Raw genomic sequence first — 16,704 nt, 5'->3', positions numbered from 1 at the left:
ATGTTGAGCATATCGTCCCCATTTTACAGATGAGGAAACTGAGACTTCAGTGCCCACAGACCTTGCCCAAGTGGAAAGTAGTAGAATCAGAATTTCAACCCAGCTTGTCAAACAGCTGAGTTTGTTTTTTTGATATCATGTTATCTGGAATCAAATAACTGAAGGGCTGTTTTCTTTCTTTCTCCACTAAATGCCTTTTTTTAAGCATCAGTGCTAAGTCTGGTTATTTCTTGTCCCTGTCATTCCCTCTCTGATGCCAAAGTTCATCTTTGTAGGATCCAGTCCCTCTGATTTTCTCTGCAGAATAGAAGGTGATCTGGGCACTGCAGAACACCCAGGACTGGAGGCCCTTTCAACTCGTTGGCTGAGGGATGAGGTTGTCACTTAACTGATGGATCCTTCAGGGGCCCTCTCGGCTGTCTTGGGACTGTTGTCCCTCACTTCTTTCTCCTTTGGTGCAGCCTGCGACTCATACTGGACATCAGTCCACCCTGAATACTGGACTAAGCGTCACGTGTGGGAGTGGCTCCAGTTCTGCTGTGATCAGTACAAGTTGGACACCAATTGCATATCCTTCTGCCACTTCAACATCAGCGGCCTGCAGCTGTGCAGCATGACGCAGGAGGAGTTTGTCGAGGCAGCTGGCCTCTGCGGCGAGTACCTGTACTTCATCCTCCAGAACATCCGCACACAAGGTCAGTGTTCAGAGGGCCGGGCCTCCAGGGGAGGGACCAGGATTAGGACCAAACCACTTTGAGAAGTCCTTTCCCATCGTGTGACTTGCACAGCAAAATTTTACTAACTGGAGTTCTTGTTAACCCAAACCTTCAATAACTGGAAGCTAGTATGCCAGAATTGGGGATTTTAGGGAAAAAGGAGCAAGTTACAAAAATTCAAGTTGAGTGCATTTAAAAAAAAAAAAAAAAAAAAAAAAACTAATACCACGTTCAGGGACTGCCCAGGCACCAGGCTGATAATAATACAGTATCTTCATAATGATTTGAAACCACACAGGATTGACAAAAAAGAGGTTTGTGCTTCATCTCTCATTAAGCGGAAGAGGAATATAATTAAATAGACTCCCCATTTCCACAGGAGTCCAGCTAATCATCATCACATTCCTAATGGTCAAGGATCAAGTGGCCAGAAGGTGGCGCCAATAGCATTATTTAACCTTCAACTGGCCTTTTGCATGCACAATGTCGATGGACATTTTTTCAATCCAGAAAGGTTCTTTGAGAACATCGAGCTCTAATGTGTCAAAATCACACATAGATAAAGGAACTGATATCCTGAGACATTGAGTAACTTCCTCAAGGTCACACAGCAAACAGGGCTGATTCACAGAAAGTCAGTACAAAGCGAGGACTCGGAGATCCGAAAGACCTGTGTTCCAACCCTGGCTCCAATACTCCCGAGCTATGGAACCTCTGGTGAGTGGCTTAACCTGCCGGAATCCCCACTGCCTCATCTGTGCAATGGAATAATGACACCTCCATGGGCTTTTTGAGAGGATTCAGGGAAATATTACCTAGCACAGCATATGAAGATAGAAATGCATGTAGTAAATGGCAGCTTTTTCCATCATCATTAATATAACCAAGAGGTGTATTATAGGATGTTAAAGGAAACATATCTCAGCTCAATTTTAAGAAGGACCTTTTTAAAAGTTAGCACTTTCTTTTGAAAAGGTAATTCAGAAGATACAGGAGATAGGACGATCCCACCACTGTAGATAATCAAGTAGTCCAATAGCCCCCCGCTTGAAGAGGAGGCTATGACAGCGACTCTTGTTTGGACAGAAAACCCACAGAGGACCCTCCTGCTCTGTGATTTTTTGCCCTCCTCTTGATCCTCATCCATCATGAGCACTTGAGGGCAGAAAAGCTAAGAATGGTGGCCCTTGGGCACTACATGGCTTGGGCCCTGGGAGCCAAAACTCCAGTGACAATGACCTGCCAAGAGCTGTGATCTGTGTCCTGTGCTCAGAGAGGGCACTCCCTGAAAGAGGACAAGTTTGACCAAGTCACAACGGCTCCAGAAGAAGGAGCTTGGGACTCCATTTAGGATCCTCCCAAGGGAACAGGCTTACACAAAAATCCTAGGGCCACGGAGAGGGGTGTATTTTATTCTGGAAAAAGATACAGCTTGGCAATGCCAGCTTGGTCAAATGTCAAGTCAACCTCATTCATCTCCACACCATTGTGCAGCCCCTGTGCTGGCATCTCCCACCTCTCTTCCCTGGCAATGGTCGCATCAAAAAAAAAAAAAAAAAAAAACCTGTTGGCCGGGCACAGTGGCTCAGGTCTGTAATCCCAATACTTTGGGAGGCTGAGGCAGGCAGATCACCTAAGGTCAGGAATTCAAGACAAGTCTGGCCAACATGGTGAAACCCCGTCTCTACTAAAAATACAAAATTAGCCAGGCATGGTAGTTCGTGCCTATAATCCCAGTTACTCAGGAGGCTGAGGCATGAGAATCACTTGAACTCAGGAGGTGGAGGTTGCAGTGAGCCGAGATTGCACCATTGCACCCCAGCCTGGGCAAAAAGAGCAAAATTCCGTCAAAAAAAAAAACCTGTCCCTGGTTTTATTACCCCAGGGCTCTGTGCAAAACTAATAGGCTAAACCAACTGCTTTTTAATAGGCCACACATTATCTCTTCTTATTCTAAGGAATTCCTGCAGTCACAATGCCACCTTTAATGGTAGGATTTCAAGCACTCTCTAGGCCAGGAGGGTTCCATGTTGAGCAGTAAAACTATCTACTCCACCAGTCTATTCCATTCTGAAATTCCTCTTTTAATGTTTCTCAAGCAGATACGTGGATTGTAGATTGTGGAGATATGTATATTGTGATCAAAGTTCACGCTGTCCCCATTTGCCCAGGAAACATCATTTCTACCTGTGATCCTGGAGTAATTATTGTTACCATAGCACTACCTTTCATTCTCAAAAGTGTCTCCATTTGGATCATAAATTCTACAGTGAACTGTGGGTTATTACCTCATGTATGCCTTATACCTCCCCATAGGTTTGGACTCTGGCAGAACAGGACACAGAACAAGGCAGTTTTGTTGAGGAGAGTAGCTGGAAGGGGGCTGGAAGGCCTGGGCATCATCTAGCACCGTAGGTATTGCAGTAGGATTTAAGGGGCCAGACACCTGGGGACACTGGTTGCTGAGAGGCAAGGTCAGAGGGTGGCTTCCGCAGCCTGGGAGAGGAATGAGCCCCTCTTCCATCTCCCATCCTGTTCTCAGTCGGCCCCTTGGACAGAGTCAACTGAGGCGCCTGGCTGACCAAAACCAATGAGAACATGACACCAGGAACAAACAATCACAACTGTGCCCTGCTCCAGTCTGCTTAGCAAATAGAAATTAGTCCTCATGTTGGACCAAGCTAGGACATAGGTATCCTTCAGCCTACCTGCTACGTGAAAACACAATCTGACACTCCTTTCAACCCCAGCCCACCTCATTCTACAGAGGAGGGAACCAAGGCCCTGACGTCATTTTCCACATCCTCATTAAACTCGGCATTCACACAGACCTTTGCACTTCTTGCAACCTCTTATGTCCATTCTCCCCACTGACCAGCATGTAACAGGCATTCCAATCCCCAAGGGATTAGAGGTCATGTCAGAGACTATAGACTCTTAGCCAAAGGGGGGCTTAGTGGGTATTTCATCTCATGATATCAGTGAGAAAAACCAACAAGCCCAGAGACTGAGTGACTGGGCAAGGCCGCACAGGAGTCAGTAGCCCAGCCCAGCTCAGAGCCCAGTCCTGGACCCCAGACGAGAGCTTACTCCCAAGTGCCTGCTCAGAAAATCTGCAGAGGCTTCTGGGAAGCCTGGTTCTGGGTGCTCCCTCCAAATGACCTTTAAAAATGAGGAAATTATCACCTCTCAGGGATGGCTTCAGGGTGGCACTCTAAGGCCAGATGGTCTCCAAGGTTCCCGCTAAAATATAACCAACCTCAAGAGGAACAGTCACTCCACTTCCCTCCAGTACCCCCTCTCCTGGCCTGGTCAGTGGAAACCAGGATTGCATGGTATGCTTTGTGGATTTTTTTTTCTTTCTCAGGTTACTCCTTTTTTAATGACGCTGAAGAAAGCAAGCCCACCATCAAAGACTGTAAGTAACCAAGCACAAACCACCCAAGGTTCTGTCAAGACTGTCATTGGCACATGGGCTTGACCATTCTTTTAGGATCATACTGAAAAGCTGATGAACCGAAACAATCCCAGACCTGGAGAAGGCAGTGGGGAAAAGCGTGGTGGAAAGAGTATGACAGAAAGAGCGTGGGCGTGGGTCTGTAGGACCATAGCTTGGGTCTGTGGATTGCTTATCCTCTGAAGCTCCATTCCCCTATCTGTAAAATAGTGTGACCCTTGTGGGTCGTGGTGAGTTTGAGAAACAATACACACAAAGAGCCCAGGATGCGCCACCAGTGTAGATGCTCCCAAAACCAGTATCCGTTTGCCTATGTATTACTTCTAATACTTCTAATACTATTAGAAGCCTTGGGGTTCATCATGCTTAAGAAGACTCTGAGCTCACTAAGTAGGTAGAGTTTATAATTATAAGATGATGGAGGATCTCAAATAACCCTGTTGATGCTAATGATTAACCTTCCCTGTTTCACTTTGGCCAATGAAGAAGGCTTGGGAAAGGGATCTTTGGTGCTTTCATTTTTTAAAGATGACAGTGATGATTGCTATTAGTTACTGAGTCCCTGGCCCAGAAGCCAGGAGGAGATGTGGTCCTGGGCAAACCCCATTCCCCCATGGGCTTCAGCTCAGTCATCTGCAGAGAGGGAGCAGAGCACATGGTGATTTCCAAGGCCTCTGAAGGGTGCAAACTGGAGGGGCAAAAACAGAGGGAGTGTTCTTATGGTTTATGATATTTTCCTCCTTAAAGTCCCAAACAATCAGCTGAGGACTCATGTTACTTGGATCCTAGTTAACAAAAGTTTTTGGAATTTTGTGTTTTGTTTTGTTTTTGGTGCTTTAGCACAGGAATAGCCAGTTCGTGGATCACATGCTACAGACTTAAGCAGGTGCACCCTGCTCGGCAGACCACAGTTCCCCTCACACGAGCAGCTCTGCATTCTGCCAGGTTTTATCACTCGGGGCCCTCATGTGTAGCATCTCACCCACCTGTGAACAAAGCTCACACTGCTTCCTGGTGCTGGTAGAATCCCTTGTGATCCATCTGCAGCAGCAGCTTTTACCACCCCACCTAACCCAGGCAAAGCCCCTAGAAGAAATGAGCCTATAAAGCCCGGGAGACATTACTGTGGCCAAAGGCTTGAGCCACAGGCAGGCATTTGCTTTACTCTCTAAGTAGTAGTGACCCAGACCTGACCAATCCTTTCTCCAGGGGTCAGTGTCTTCACCTACAAATGGGAATCACTTGCCAGCCCGCCTTCCACACAACAAAAGGAAGCTAATGCAATAGAAAGAGAAGGTGTGCCCAGTAAGTTCTTTTGAAGTAGGTGTTACCTGAATATATAACTAGCCACAGTTAGATTCAGTGTGATGATGATTATGATGACGAGGATGAGGATGAAGATGATAGCTAGCATTTATTGAGTGCTTCCTGTGAACCAGGCCCGGTGCTAAAATCTTTATAGACATTGTGTCAGGTAATCTTCCCAATATGAGACAAGTCCTAGTACTATAACCTTTTTATAGGGGTAGAAACTGAAGCTTAGAGGTTAAAGGTGACATGCTTAGAAGGCAACAGATGAGCCATGTGTGTCTAAATCTGAAGCCCTTCATGCCTTTGCTCCCCTTACCCATTTATTTCTCTCCTGTTTCCTTCATTCTTTGAACAAACATTTATTGAATGCTTAATATATGCCAGACCCAGAGCTTGGCACTGTAGCTGCGGTGATGAGCACTATTTGAGTCTTGCTGTCATTGAGGAAAGGTCGGGGTAGAGAAACAACCCAAATTATAAATACATAACTGCTCATCATGATGATATAAAGCAAAAGATCAGGGTGCTTTGTGTGTAATGGGGAAGATTGCATTTAAACTGGGTCCAAAGACAGCTATTTGGAGGGAGAGATATTTGAATTAAAGCATGAGCAGAAGTTAGCCAGGAAAAGAGAGAGAAGAAAAGGTTCCAAGCAGTGAATGGCCAGTGCGGAGGCCCAGATGCAGGAACAATCTTGGTGTCTTAGAGAAAGAACAAAGAAGGCCAGTGAGTCTAGCATTAGCTTGGCCAGTACAGTAGCCACTAGCCACATGGGGCCAGTTTAATTACTTAAGTTATATTAAAATTCAGCTCCTCAGTTGCATAGCCAAATTTCAGGTGCTCAGTAGCCACAGATGGCTGCCATCTTGAACTGCTCAGATTCTACTGAGCCGTTCAATTCTGTGATGGTGGAGGCATGATAACTTGTATAACACTCACGGCATCAGTAGTCTCAGCAGCATTAGCAGAAGGAGGGATGGGAGCTGAGGCCGAGAGCAGGGTAGGGTCAGATCACACACCACTTTGTGGGCAGCAGAGTTAGGATTTCATTCTGAGCAAGCTGGAAAGCCACTGAAAGGTCATAAGCATGAAAGTGGTCAGATCACATTTACATTTTAAGATCTCTTGGGCTGCTATTTTCTGGGTCAGAAAGCAGTCTAGCCAGGAGGCTCCTGCCCAGAGGAGTGGGGATGATGGTGGCCTGGACCCAGCGATGGGGAAGAGGTGGGGAGAAGTTTCTAGAAATAGAAGTGGTGGGGCAAGGGCTCTGGGCTAGCATCTCAGGAGCATGCACTCATGGAGACAAGCCCTCTGCTAATGGTGGGTGCCACGGGCTCTTCCCTGTCTGCTCCATTTGGGAGCCTAGAACTAGACTGAAGTGAAGGTTAAGAAGTTTAAGTCCACCTGAGAGCCAGCCCCAGAAGCTTTGCCATATTCCAGCCTCAATGTCTTGGTCAGGACACCATGGCCTTCCCCCGAGACCCCTGAGGACCATCTCTGGCTCTCCCCCAACCCTGATGACAATGCTTTCCCCAAACAGAAATCCTAATCGATAGTTTGATGGGCACAAGGGGAGGTATGAAGACAACAGGTTGGTAGTTTATACAATGAGCCCATTTCGGAAAGTCCAGGACATGTGGTCACGGTGCCTATGGCTCGGGTGATGTTTCATGGTCTCAGATATTCCCTAACACAAAAATGAGAGGTTGCCTTTCAGTGCTGACATGCCATCCAAAGGCCAAGACCTGGCCAATGAGAACGAAGTGACATCCTGGGGCTTTCTGCAATGTTCCCATTGGGTCTTCAATGAAAACGAATACTAAGCACTTATTATGTGCTAAGCATAACACTGTGCCAAGTATTCTGCTTATGTTATCTCATTTAATCCTTGTCCTAGCTCCATTAGGGAGTGTTATTATCTCCATTTGCATCTGAGGAAACTGGAGGTGTAATAACTTGCAAGTAAGTGCCGGGCTGAGATTCCAACACATTTCCTCAAAGTCTGTGTTTTTTACATTGTGCTATGCACACTCACACATGCACACACACACACACACGCACATATGCACACATGTTCCCAGACCCTTCTGTTCACTCTGCTGCCCACTCAGTTGAGATCCAAGGCCCAGGAACTCCTCAAGGTCTGGGCCCAGCTTGACAACAGTTCAAACAATAGGACTATTTTTAACTTAGTGCCCACTGAAGGTGCCCAGACACACAAGCTACAAAACTGTCAGAGCTGGCCAAAGCAAAACAACCCCTTCCCTCTCTGCTTGGTCTCTTCTCTCCACCTGCCCTACTCCCCACCCACTTCCACTGCAGAAATGCCAGTAGAGGGTATGCTGGGCCCAGGAACCAAGCCTACAGTCCTGGGTTCGCTGCCAGGCACCTCCCTGCTCCTGAGCCTCAGAGCTTCTCTGCACCAGCCTGGCATGGGGTGTGGGCTCTATGGCTGGACTGCGAGTGTCATGGGGATATGATAAACTTGTTTTGGAAACCCTGCAACTCAGGCCCCCACCCCAGCTTTTGGAGTGCTTGCAATCAACAATTGAGGATATATCCTTTGGCCACATTTTAAAAGTGTCCAGGCTCAAGGCCAACCAAGCCTCTCCAAATCCCACAGACTGCAGAGAGCCTGGACCATGTCTCCCCTCAATCCCCACCAGCTGCAGGGACATAGTCAAGATGACGAAAGTTGTGAGCCAGGGAGAGCTGCACCCTGAAACACAACTGGCATTTACAGAGAAATATAGTGGGTTCATGGTGGTGCTACAGATCCACCACCCAGTGCTGGTGGAGGTTGATTTGGGAACCTGCCTCAATATTAACATGGCAATAATGACTTCAGCCCCCTGCCCCTGCCACCACCAGCCAAGCGAGGCCTTGACTAGTCAACCAACGAGTATCTTCAAAGCCATCACTGCAGAACTAGGAACAGAGAGAACAGGGTTATCTCGGCAAGACCCACAGAAGTAACTCCCACCAGCCTCATAAACTCCTCTCATGCTGACCTGTACTGTGTTCCTCCTACCAAGCCAGATCCCCTTCCTCCAAAACACGGGAGAAATCATCAAAATCAAAAGGGCAATGTTTTTCCTCCCACTTCCTGCCATTTTGGCGTTTCAATGAAAGCTTGTTGTCTACTCACACTTAATAATTCACCTTTGTTTATGACTCCATTTGTTTTCTCTTTTCCTAAAATATTAAATCAAAACAACAGATCGATCTGGGGATAGTAGTAGACACATCTCAAAAGGGTGGGGAAGGTTGAGTGAGCATCCGACAATAGCAAATGCTTAACAAATCTTAGCTAATAATGGTTCATTAAATGTCTATTGAACACCTGCTGTGAAAGACATGATAAAGTAGTAGTTATGAACATTAGCTTTGGAATGAGAACTCTCTGGTTCCACCATCTGGATAAAATTCTTAAGCTCTCTGGGCTTCCAATTCCTCCTCAATAAAATGAAAATCATGATAGTATCACACAGGGTTGTTATAAGGATGAAATAAGATACTTTATGTGAAGCCTTTAACAAGCACTTGGCATTTAATAAGTGCTCCATAAGTATCAGCTAATAGTGGAGGAGAAAAAGAGATGAATCTTTCCAGTAAGGTGGGCCCAGTATTGTGACACCAAGGAACACACAGGTGCTCTCTATGAGGCTCATAAGGGGTCTAACCCAGAGGGTCAGTTCAGAGAAGCCTTCCTGAAGAGGTCTTGTGAGAAGTCCACTGTGTAGAAGTGGAGAGTGGGGAGTCTGTGCAAAGGACCTGAGGCAGGAGAAAGCCATGCCCCCAATGGAACCATTTGACCCAAGGGAAGGGAAAAAGTTGGGAAGCAGAAAGAGATAAGGCTGGAGATCTGGGTGGGGGTCAGTCTGTGAAAGGCCTACTTACTGTGAAGCCTTCATCCTGGAAGAAATGGGGAGCCACTGCAGGATGTTCAGCCGGCGAGCAGGCATGACCCAGTGGCACTGAGAGAAGTCACCCTAAGCAGCAGTGTGGGGCACAGGATGTCATTCCTGCCCTTCATTCAGCAATGGCAGTGTACATACTAGATGATGCAGCAGGGATAGTTGTACAGTATAATGTAGTATATAGCATAAGCTAGTAAGAATAGTTGATATGTATAGTGTAACACAGTCAGTATAGTTGGTATAGTAATAGTGTAGCCAGTATAGTATAGTTTAGTATACACAGTACAGTGCAGTATAGTTAGTGCAGTATAGTTAGTGTAGTGATAGTGCGTATAGTTAGTATATACGGTATAGCATAGTTAGTACAGTCTAGTTTGTATAGTACAGTAGGTACAGTAGAATGTAATATATGTTCAGCATAGGTATAGTATATATGGTACAGTATAGTATAGTTAGTACAGTATGGTAATGATTGTATAGTATCAGCTGCAGTTAATACAATATATTAATAGTTGGTAACAATACAGTATAGTTGTATAATACGTACAGTAAGTATAGACAGTAAACACTATAGTTAGTATAGTATAGTGCAGTATAAGTATAGGTACAGTAGAGTATAGCATAGTTATGTAGTCTAGTTTGTATAAGTACAGTATGTATAGTAGAAATGTAATATACGGTGCCGTATGGTAGTATAGTACAGTATAGTATAGTTAGTACAGTACAGTATGGTATGATCAGTATGAGTATGCTGCAAGTATAATACAATATAGTACACTTGGTACAGTACAGTATAGTTAATATAATACAGAACAGTATAGTATAGCATAGCACAGTGTAGTTAGTATAGTATACTACAGTATAATACAATATAGTATAGTTAGTACAGTACAGTTAGTATAGTATAGTACAGTATAGTACAGTATTACCCTGTGGCCACACCGATCAGATCATACTATAGTGTCATACAATATGTATAGTTGGTACAGCACAGACAGTACAGTTGTATAGTAACAGTGTAGGAGAGTGTAGATACGTAACAGTACGTAAATAGTATAGTTAGTATAGTGCAGTACAGTACAGTGCAGTATGATATAGTAATAGTATCAGTTGGCATGGTATACTACAGTATAGTCCAGTTTATAGCCTGGTCTGGGTAACAATGTAGTTAGTGCGTAGCCTACGCTCACTGACACGTCACCTTACATATAGTGTGGTACAGTACAGTATAGTTGCTATAGTATGGTACAGTATAGTTAGTACAGTATGTGTGTGGCATAGAACAGTATAGTAGTATAGTACAAGTTGGTGGTGCATAGAACAGTATACGTTATATAGTACGGTATGGTGTGGTATAGTACAGTATAGTTGTATAGTACGGTAAGGTGTGTAATAGTACAGTTATAAGTTAGTATGTACGGTATGGTGGGTATAGAAGTAATGGTTTTGTATAGTACAGTTAGTGTGGTATAGAACAGTATATTAGTAATAATACAGTATGATGTGGTAATAGAACAGTACAGTATAGTCAGTATAGTATGGTGTAGTACAGTTACTATAGAATAGCACAGTGGCTGCTCAATGATACTGAGCACCTACTATATGCCCAGCAGTGTGCTAGATGCTGCAGAGTTACATCTGGAAACACAAATCCCTGCCCCCTCGTGTACACAGACCGTGAACTTCATGAATAAATACACCATAGAATATGCTTGAATATTCCATGTAAAATGCAGAGCAGTGGGGAGAATGTGCAGACCCAACTTGATGGTCAGAGGAGGCCTCACTGGAAGGTGATTTTGAACCAGGATTGAGATGAGGGCGTGCACAAGCATCCAAGGGAAGAGTGTGCTGGACAAGTGGAAGAGCAACTGCGAAGCCACTGATGTGGAATGTGCCTGCACATTTCCAGAGAGCCTGAAGCCAGGGTGGCTGGGGCAAAGCAAGCAGGGGGCTAAGAGAAGCAGTGGAGACTGAGTGTGAGCTGGAGGGGCAGATCTGGTGCCACCATTTTAAAAACTCATATACTACTCTGGGACAATGCTTGTCCAGGTGTCTCAGGTTGTGACTGACAGCCTGAGTTATCATTTAAGTCAGCATGGAGTTAATGTTTTGCTTTCTACCCTTCATGAGCTCTAGTCTCTTTGCTTCTACTTGTATCTCTTCCAGTCTGTTCTCCACACAGGAAAAAGAGAGATCATCTTAAATTGAGGATCTTTGCTCTACACTTTGATATAAAGTCCCAAGTCCTTACTATGGTCTCCTAGGAAGGCCCTGCATGGGCCTCGATCAAAATCAGATTTATTTATTCTCATCAGGGTGGGTGAGATTGAATACAAGTGCTCCTCAAAGCCACATCTTAAAGCATCTTGACATCTGCCACCTACTAATCCCCCCAAAGTGCCTAATGTGGTGTCTTCTACTACAAAGGCATTCAATTAGTGTTTGCTCATTTGGGTATGACTTGAGGTCTGAATGTGGCCTCTGTATCCCTTTCCCCTGCTATAAATTATTCTATTTCAGATGCTGATTCCAACTGCTTGAAAACAAGTGGCATCAAAAGTCAAGATGGTCACAGTCATAGTAGAACAAGTAAGTGCAGGGCCGGTTTTCATTTCTAATTTCTTAAAACCATTCCTAAGACAAAGTCATCTACTTTAATAAGATTTGAAACTAACATTTGAGTTGGACCAGTTACTCCCCAAAGAAGGTAGTAAAGAAATCAATAATTGCTTTTATATGTATTATCGAAATCAGATTGATTTCTTCTCATAAGAGTGGGTGAGATTGAGCATCTGACAATAGCAAATGGTAAACAAATCATAGCTAATAATTATCCATTAAATGTCTATTGAACCATTAAATGTCTTTCGTATTGAACACCTACTATGAAAGACATGATCATAGTTGTAAACATTAGCTTTGGAATGCAAACTCTCTGGGTTCAAGTTCTGGCTCCACCATCTGGAGCCAGGTCCAATCCTGGGTCCACTGTGGCTTCTTCTCAGAGGAGGATAACAAAGAAAACACTGGGAACTGGCAATCCTATTAGCTTCCTCAGCACTAAGAGATCTGCCCAGAGCAGTGTCAAGCTTGTAATTTCACAAACATGTGTGAAGAAAACAATTGCTATATGCTGGATGTGATTCTAACCACTTGATATGTATTAAATCATTAAATCCTCTAACCTATCCCTAGGAGACAGGTACTCTTATTATCCCATTTTATAGATAAAGTAACTCTAAGAGTTTATGGTTATAAAGGTACGAAGAGGTGAATTCAGGACCCAGACCCAGGCAGTGGGACTCCAGAGCTGGTCTTAACCACCAATCATAGAGTAAGAGAAATACCAGCCTGTCATGAAAAATGAAATTTCAGGATCAGTCCACCCAGACAGTTGTGGCTATAGAATCATACAACCATGCTGCCTGTCAGAAAAAAGAATGAAAAGATCATCTGACGGTCATTTCATTCATTCCATAAAAATTAAACTGTAGTTCCATAGAACATCTGTGAGTCATAGTGTTGCCAGTCAATGTAAATTGGGTGTCTCTGAATGTGTGTTTCACAGTTGCTTCAATGGGAGACACAGACATGTCACAGCTCAGTAAGTTTCCAGGTAGAGCAATCAGTCATAACAATGGGAAATATTCCCACAAAGCAGCAATTCTCATGAGCTAGTGAGAAATTGTACATCTCTTCTCTTAAAATTAAAAAAACAAGCTGGACATGGTGGCTCACGCCTGTAATCCCAGCACTTTGGGAGGCTGAGGCGGGTACATCCCCTGAGGTCAGGAGTTCGAGGCCAGCCTGGTCAACATGGCAAAACCCCATCTCTACTAAAAATACAAAAAATTAGCAGGCGTGATGGTAGGTGCCTGTAATTCCAGCTACTTGGGAGGCTGAAGCAGGAGAATCACTTGAACCCAGGAGGTAGAGGTTGCAGTGAGCCGAGATCACGCCATTGCTCTCCAGCCTGGGTGACAGAGTGAGACTCTGTCTCAAAAAACTAATAACAATAAATTTAAAAAACAATTGTAAATAGCTAATGTTTTCCCCTTTTCAAAGGCCTCCAAAGTTCTCATCTATGGGAATTTGTACGAGACCTGCTTCTATCTCCTGAAGAAAACTGTGGCATTCTGGAATGGGAAGATAGGGAACAAGGAATTTTTCGGGTGGTTAAATCAGAAGCCCTGGCAAAGATGTGGGGACAAAGGAAGAAAAATGACAGAATGACATACGAAAAGTTGAGCAGAGCCCTGAGGTAAGTTAATAGCATAAAATACCATGAGCCTTCAAGAAGAGTTATATAAAATCGCTGGCTGTAGAAAATTACACTGTTTTCGCAGGTTTTTTACTTGATAATGGAAAGGTCATGAGACAAAACTTTGGTTGTTAGTTACAGGTAGGATTATGGTTTGTAACTTGACACGCCATCCTTAGCATTCTTGGCAGTATTCCCCAGGGATCACTCTGAATCCAGGCCATCTCGCACACCCACACACACAAAAAAAAACACACGTTTTGAACTGAGAATGGTGAGTTTCAGTCTTCAAGATGTCTGTGAAAGGTTTAAGTGTAAGTTGATAACAGGGCGTGAAAATACCAGGCCAACCAAAGACCAGCCTTGTCACCTGAGAGGAATGAGGAGACAGTGTTTGTGTTCTGTTGTTTTCCTAGGGTGCAAGCTCTCCCAGAATTTCTCTTCTGCTTGCTTTTTCAGATACTACTATAAAACAGGAATTCTGGAGCGGGTTGACCGAAGGTTAGTGTACAAATTTGGAAAAAATGCACACGGGTGGCAAGAAGATAAGCTATGATCTGCTCCAGGCATCAAGCTCATTTTATGGATTTGTCTTTTAAAACAATCAGATTGCAATAGACATTGGAAAGGCTTCATTTTCTTCTCTCTCTCTTTTTTTTAACCTGCAAACATGCTGATAAAATTTCTCCACATCTCAGCTTACATTTGGATTCACATTTGTTGTCTATGGGGGGTGACAGCAGCGACTCTTAAGAAATCCTTTCTTCTCCGTAAGGGGATGAGGGGATGATCTTTTGTGGTGCCTTGATCAAACGTTATTTTCCTAGAGTTGCGGAATGACAACAGCCCATGCCATTGGTGCTGATCAGAGAAAAACTATTCAATTCTGCCATTAGAGACACATCCGATACTCCCATCCCAAAGGTTCAAAAGTGTTCAAATAACTGTGGCAGCTCACCAAAGGTGGGGGAAAGCATGATTAGTTTGCAGTTTATGGTAGGAGAGGGTGAGATATAAGACATACATACTTCAGATTTTAAATTATTAAAGTCAAAAATCCACAGAAAAGTATCCTTTTTTTTTTTTGAGACGGGTTCTCGCTATGTTGCCCGGAGCTGGTCTTGAACTCCTAGGCTCAAGCGATCCTCCCACCTCGGCCTCCCAAAGTACTGTGATTACACGTGTGAGCCACGGCACCTGGGCAGAAAAGTATCTTAATTAGTGAAAGAGCTGAGCCATCGAACTGGGACATAATTGGATTTAGCATAAGTTCTTAGTAAGTTTCTTAACCAGAGCATCTTTTTTACCACTCAGCAAAACTTCCACAGACATCTTTCTGGACTTAAACACTTAACATTAACCACATTATTAATTGTTGCTGAGTTTATTCCTGATGGCTGACATCTGATATGCAGAGTTAGTCAACAGACACTGGCATCAATTACCAAATCACTGCTGTTTCTAGGATTCAAGCTGTCAACACAATAAAATCATAATTCATTGATTCCATCTCTGGTCCAGATGTTAAACATTTATAAAACCGGAAATGTCCTAACAACTCTGTAACGGTCAATTAAATTGCGAGTCTGTTTTGTCTTCCTACCTGATGTGTATTCAAATGCTGAAACACATACTCCCTTGACAAAAATAGTGACAGTGAATTTACACCAATAAATGTTCATGGGTTAAGGTCTGCACTGACATTTTCTCATCAATCACTGGAATGTAAGTTATTAGTGGCTTACAACTAGGTGGACTGCCCCTAGGACTTCTATTTTACCAGAGCAGGAATCAATTGGTGAGGCACTGAACTGCTGTACAGGCTGCAGACCTCCGTACTTAAAGTTGAACTTCAAAGTAACCTGTTTTAAAAAATGTGAATTACTGTAAAATAATCTGTTTTTGGATTCATGTGTTTTCCAGGTGGATATAGTTTGTAAACAATGTGAATAAAGTATTTAACATGTTCAACTGTCTGTGTATCATTCAATTCAGCATGGTAGGCTCAGCAAAACACTGACAACCTGTAAAACCTTTGGTGACGCTTCCATTTCCTAGCAGTTGTGTTTGGAGATTTATTTTTGGAGATGGGTTCTTGCTTGTTGCCTAAGCTGGCCTTGAACTCCCGGGCTCAGGTGATCCTCCCATCTCAACCTCCCAAGTACCTGGATTACTATGAACCTTTGCCAAATCCACACCACACCCAGCAGGCTGGAGATTTTTAAAGAGCCCAAAAAGATGCAAGAAATATATGGGGTAATCTTACCCTCCACCTTTAATATCGTAAGACAGAGGTTCCCATCACAAAATGGAGTTCATTGGCGTGCATAGCCTACAGATGCATTTTTGTTTGGTGCACATAGCATTGTCTGTTTTTTTGAGCTTTTCTTTTATTTCTTACTGTGACTTCATTGCCTTATTTAGAAATCGAAAGATTCACCTAAAAATCCAGATTTCTAGCTTCTCTTTTAAAATCATATCTGGCAACACTAGTTTCTCAGTCTCTTGTGGTGTTAATTTCCTGGAGCTAAATTGAAGTTGCACCTTTGGACAGAGGATTTGGTCACTTTCTACTGCCTTCTGGCCATACAGGTTGTCAGCTGTCATTCAACTTTGTTCTTGCACTACTGATGGTTGTTGTTAAAGCATCCAGAATGCCTTTACATTTTGAATGTGGGACCCATGTCCTGGCCATCTGAAGAGGTAAGTACCATGTTAATGGACCAGTCAGGATGAAAGGAAAGACTGTCCAGGAGAAGAGAAATTAGCTAACAGGAGGGGAATGGGGAATTTTCAGGCGAGAGCTTGGCAGTGACAATAAAGCAGAGCCAAGCAGCTCAGAGGCATGGCAGGGACTGGGGTGGGGCAAACAGGCAGAAGTGGGCAGGACTGCAGAGAAACACATTGTCTAGGAGATGTGGATGCTTTCCCTCCCACCCCCTGGGCACCAAGCAGTTCAGAGAACGAAAACATTCATCCTTCTTGCTACTCAAGAAATTTTCATTTTAGGAAACCATTAAACTAGCATCCTCTTTG

At 43.9% G+C, this 16,704-nt stretch overlaps 1 protein-coding gene across 3 annotated transcripts in view; it reads left to right on the top strand.

The window, feature by feature from the left end:
• The window catches only part of ELF5 (E74 like ETS transcription factor 5), a 35,727-nt gene extending 20,088 nt beyond the window's left edge, over positions 1–15,639 (top strand). For all 3 annotated transcript variants that reach the window (XM_017849754.1, XM_017849753.1, XM_017849751.1), the window contains exons 3-7: positions 462–695; positions 4,084–4,134; positions 11,928–11,996; positions 13,473–13,668; positions 14,128–15,639. In XM_017849754.1, the coding sequence (XP_017705243.1) occupies positions 462–695; positions 4,084–4,134; positions 11,928–11,996; positions 13,473–13,668; positions 14,128–14,224 (647 nt within the window). In that variant the 3' untranslated portion in view covers positions 14,225–15,639. The remainder of the gene's footprint in view (positions 1–461; positions 696–4,083; positions 4,135–11,927; positions 11,997–13,472; positions 13,669–14,127) is intronic.
• Positions 15,640–16,704: the final 1,065 nt, after the last annotated feature.

Source organism: Rhinopithecus bieti, unplaced genomic scaffold (assembly GCF_001698545.2).
Source record: "Rhinopithecus bieti isolate Rb0 unplaced genomic scaffold, ASM169854v2 scaffold_32083, whole genome shotgun sequence".
In the NCBI taxonomy this organism is placed as follows: Eukaryota; Metazoa; Chordata; class Mammalia; order Primates; family Cercopithecidae; genus Rhinopithecus; species Rhinopithecus bieti.
Note: the sequence above shows the minus strand (reverse complement) of the source record. Positions and strands in the feature narration are given on the sequence as shown.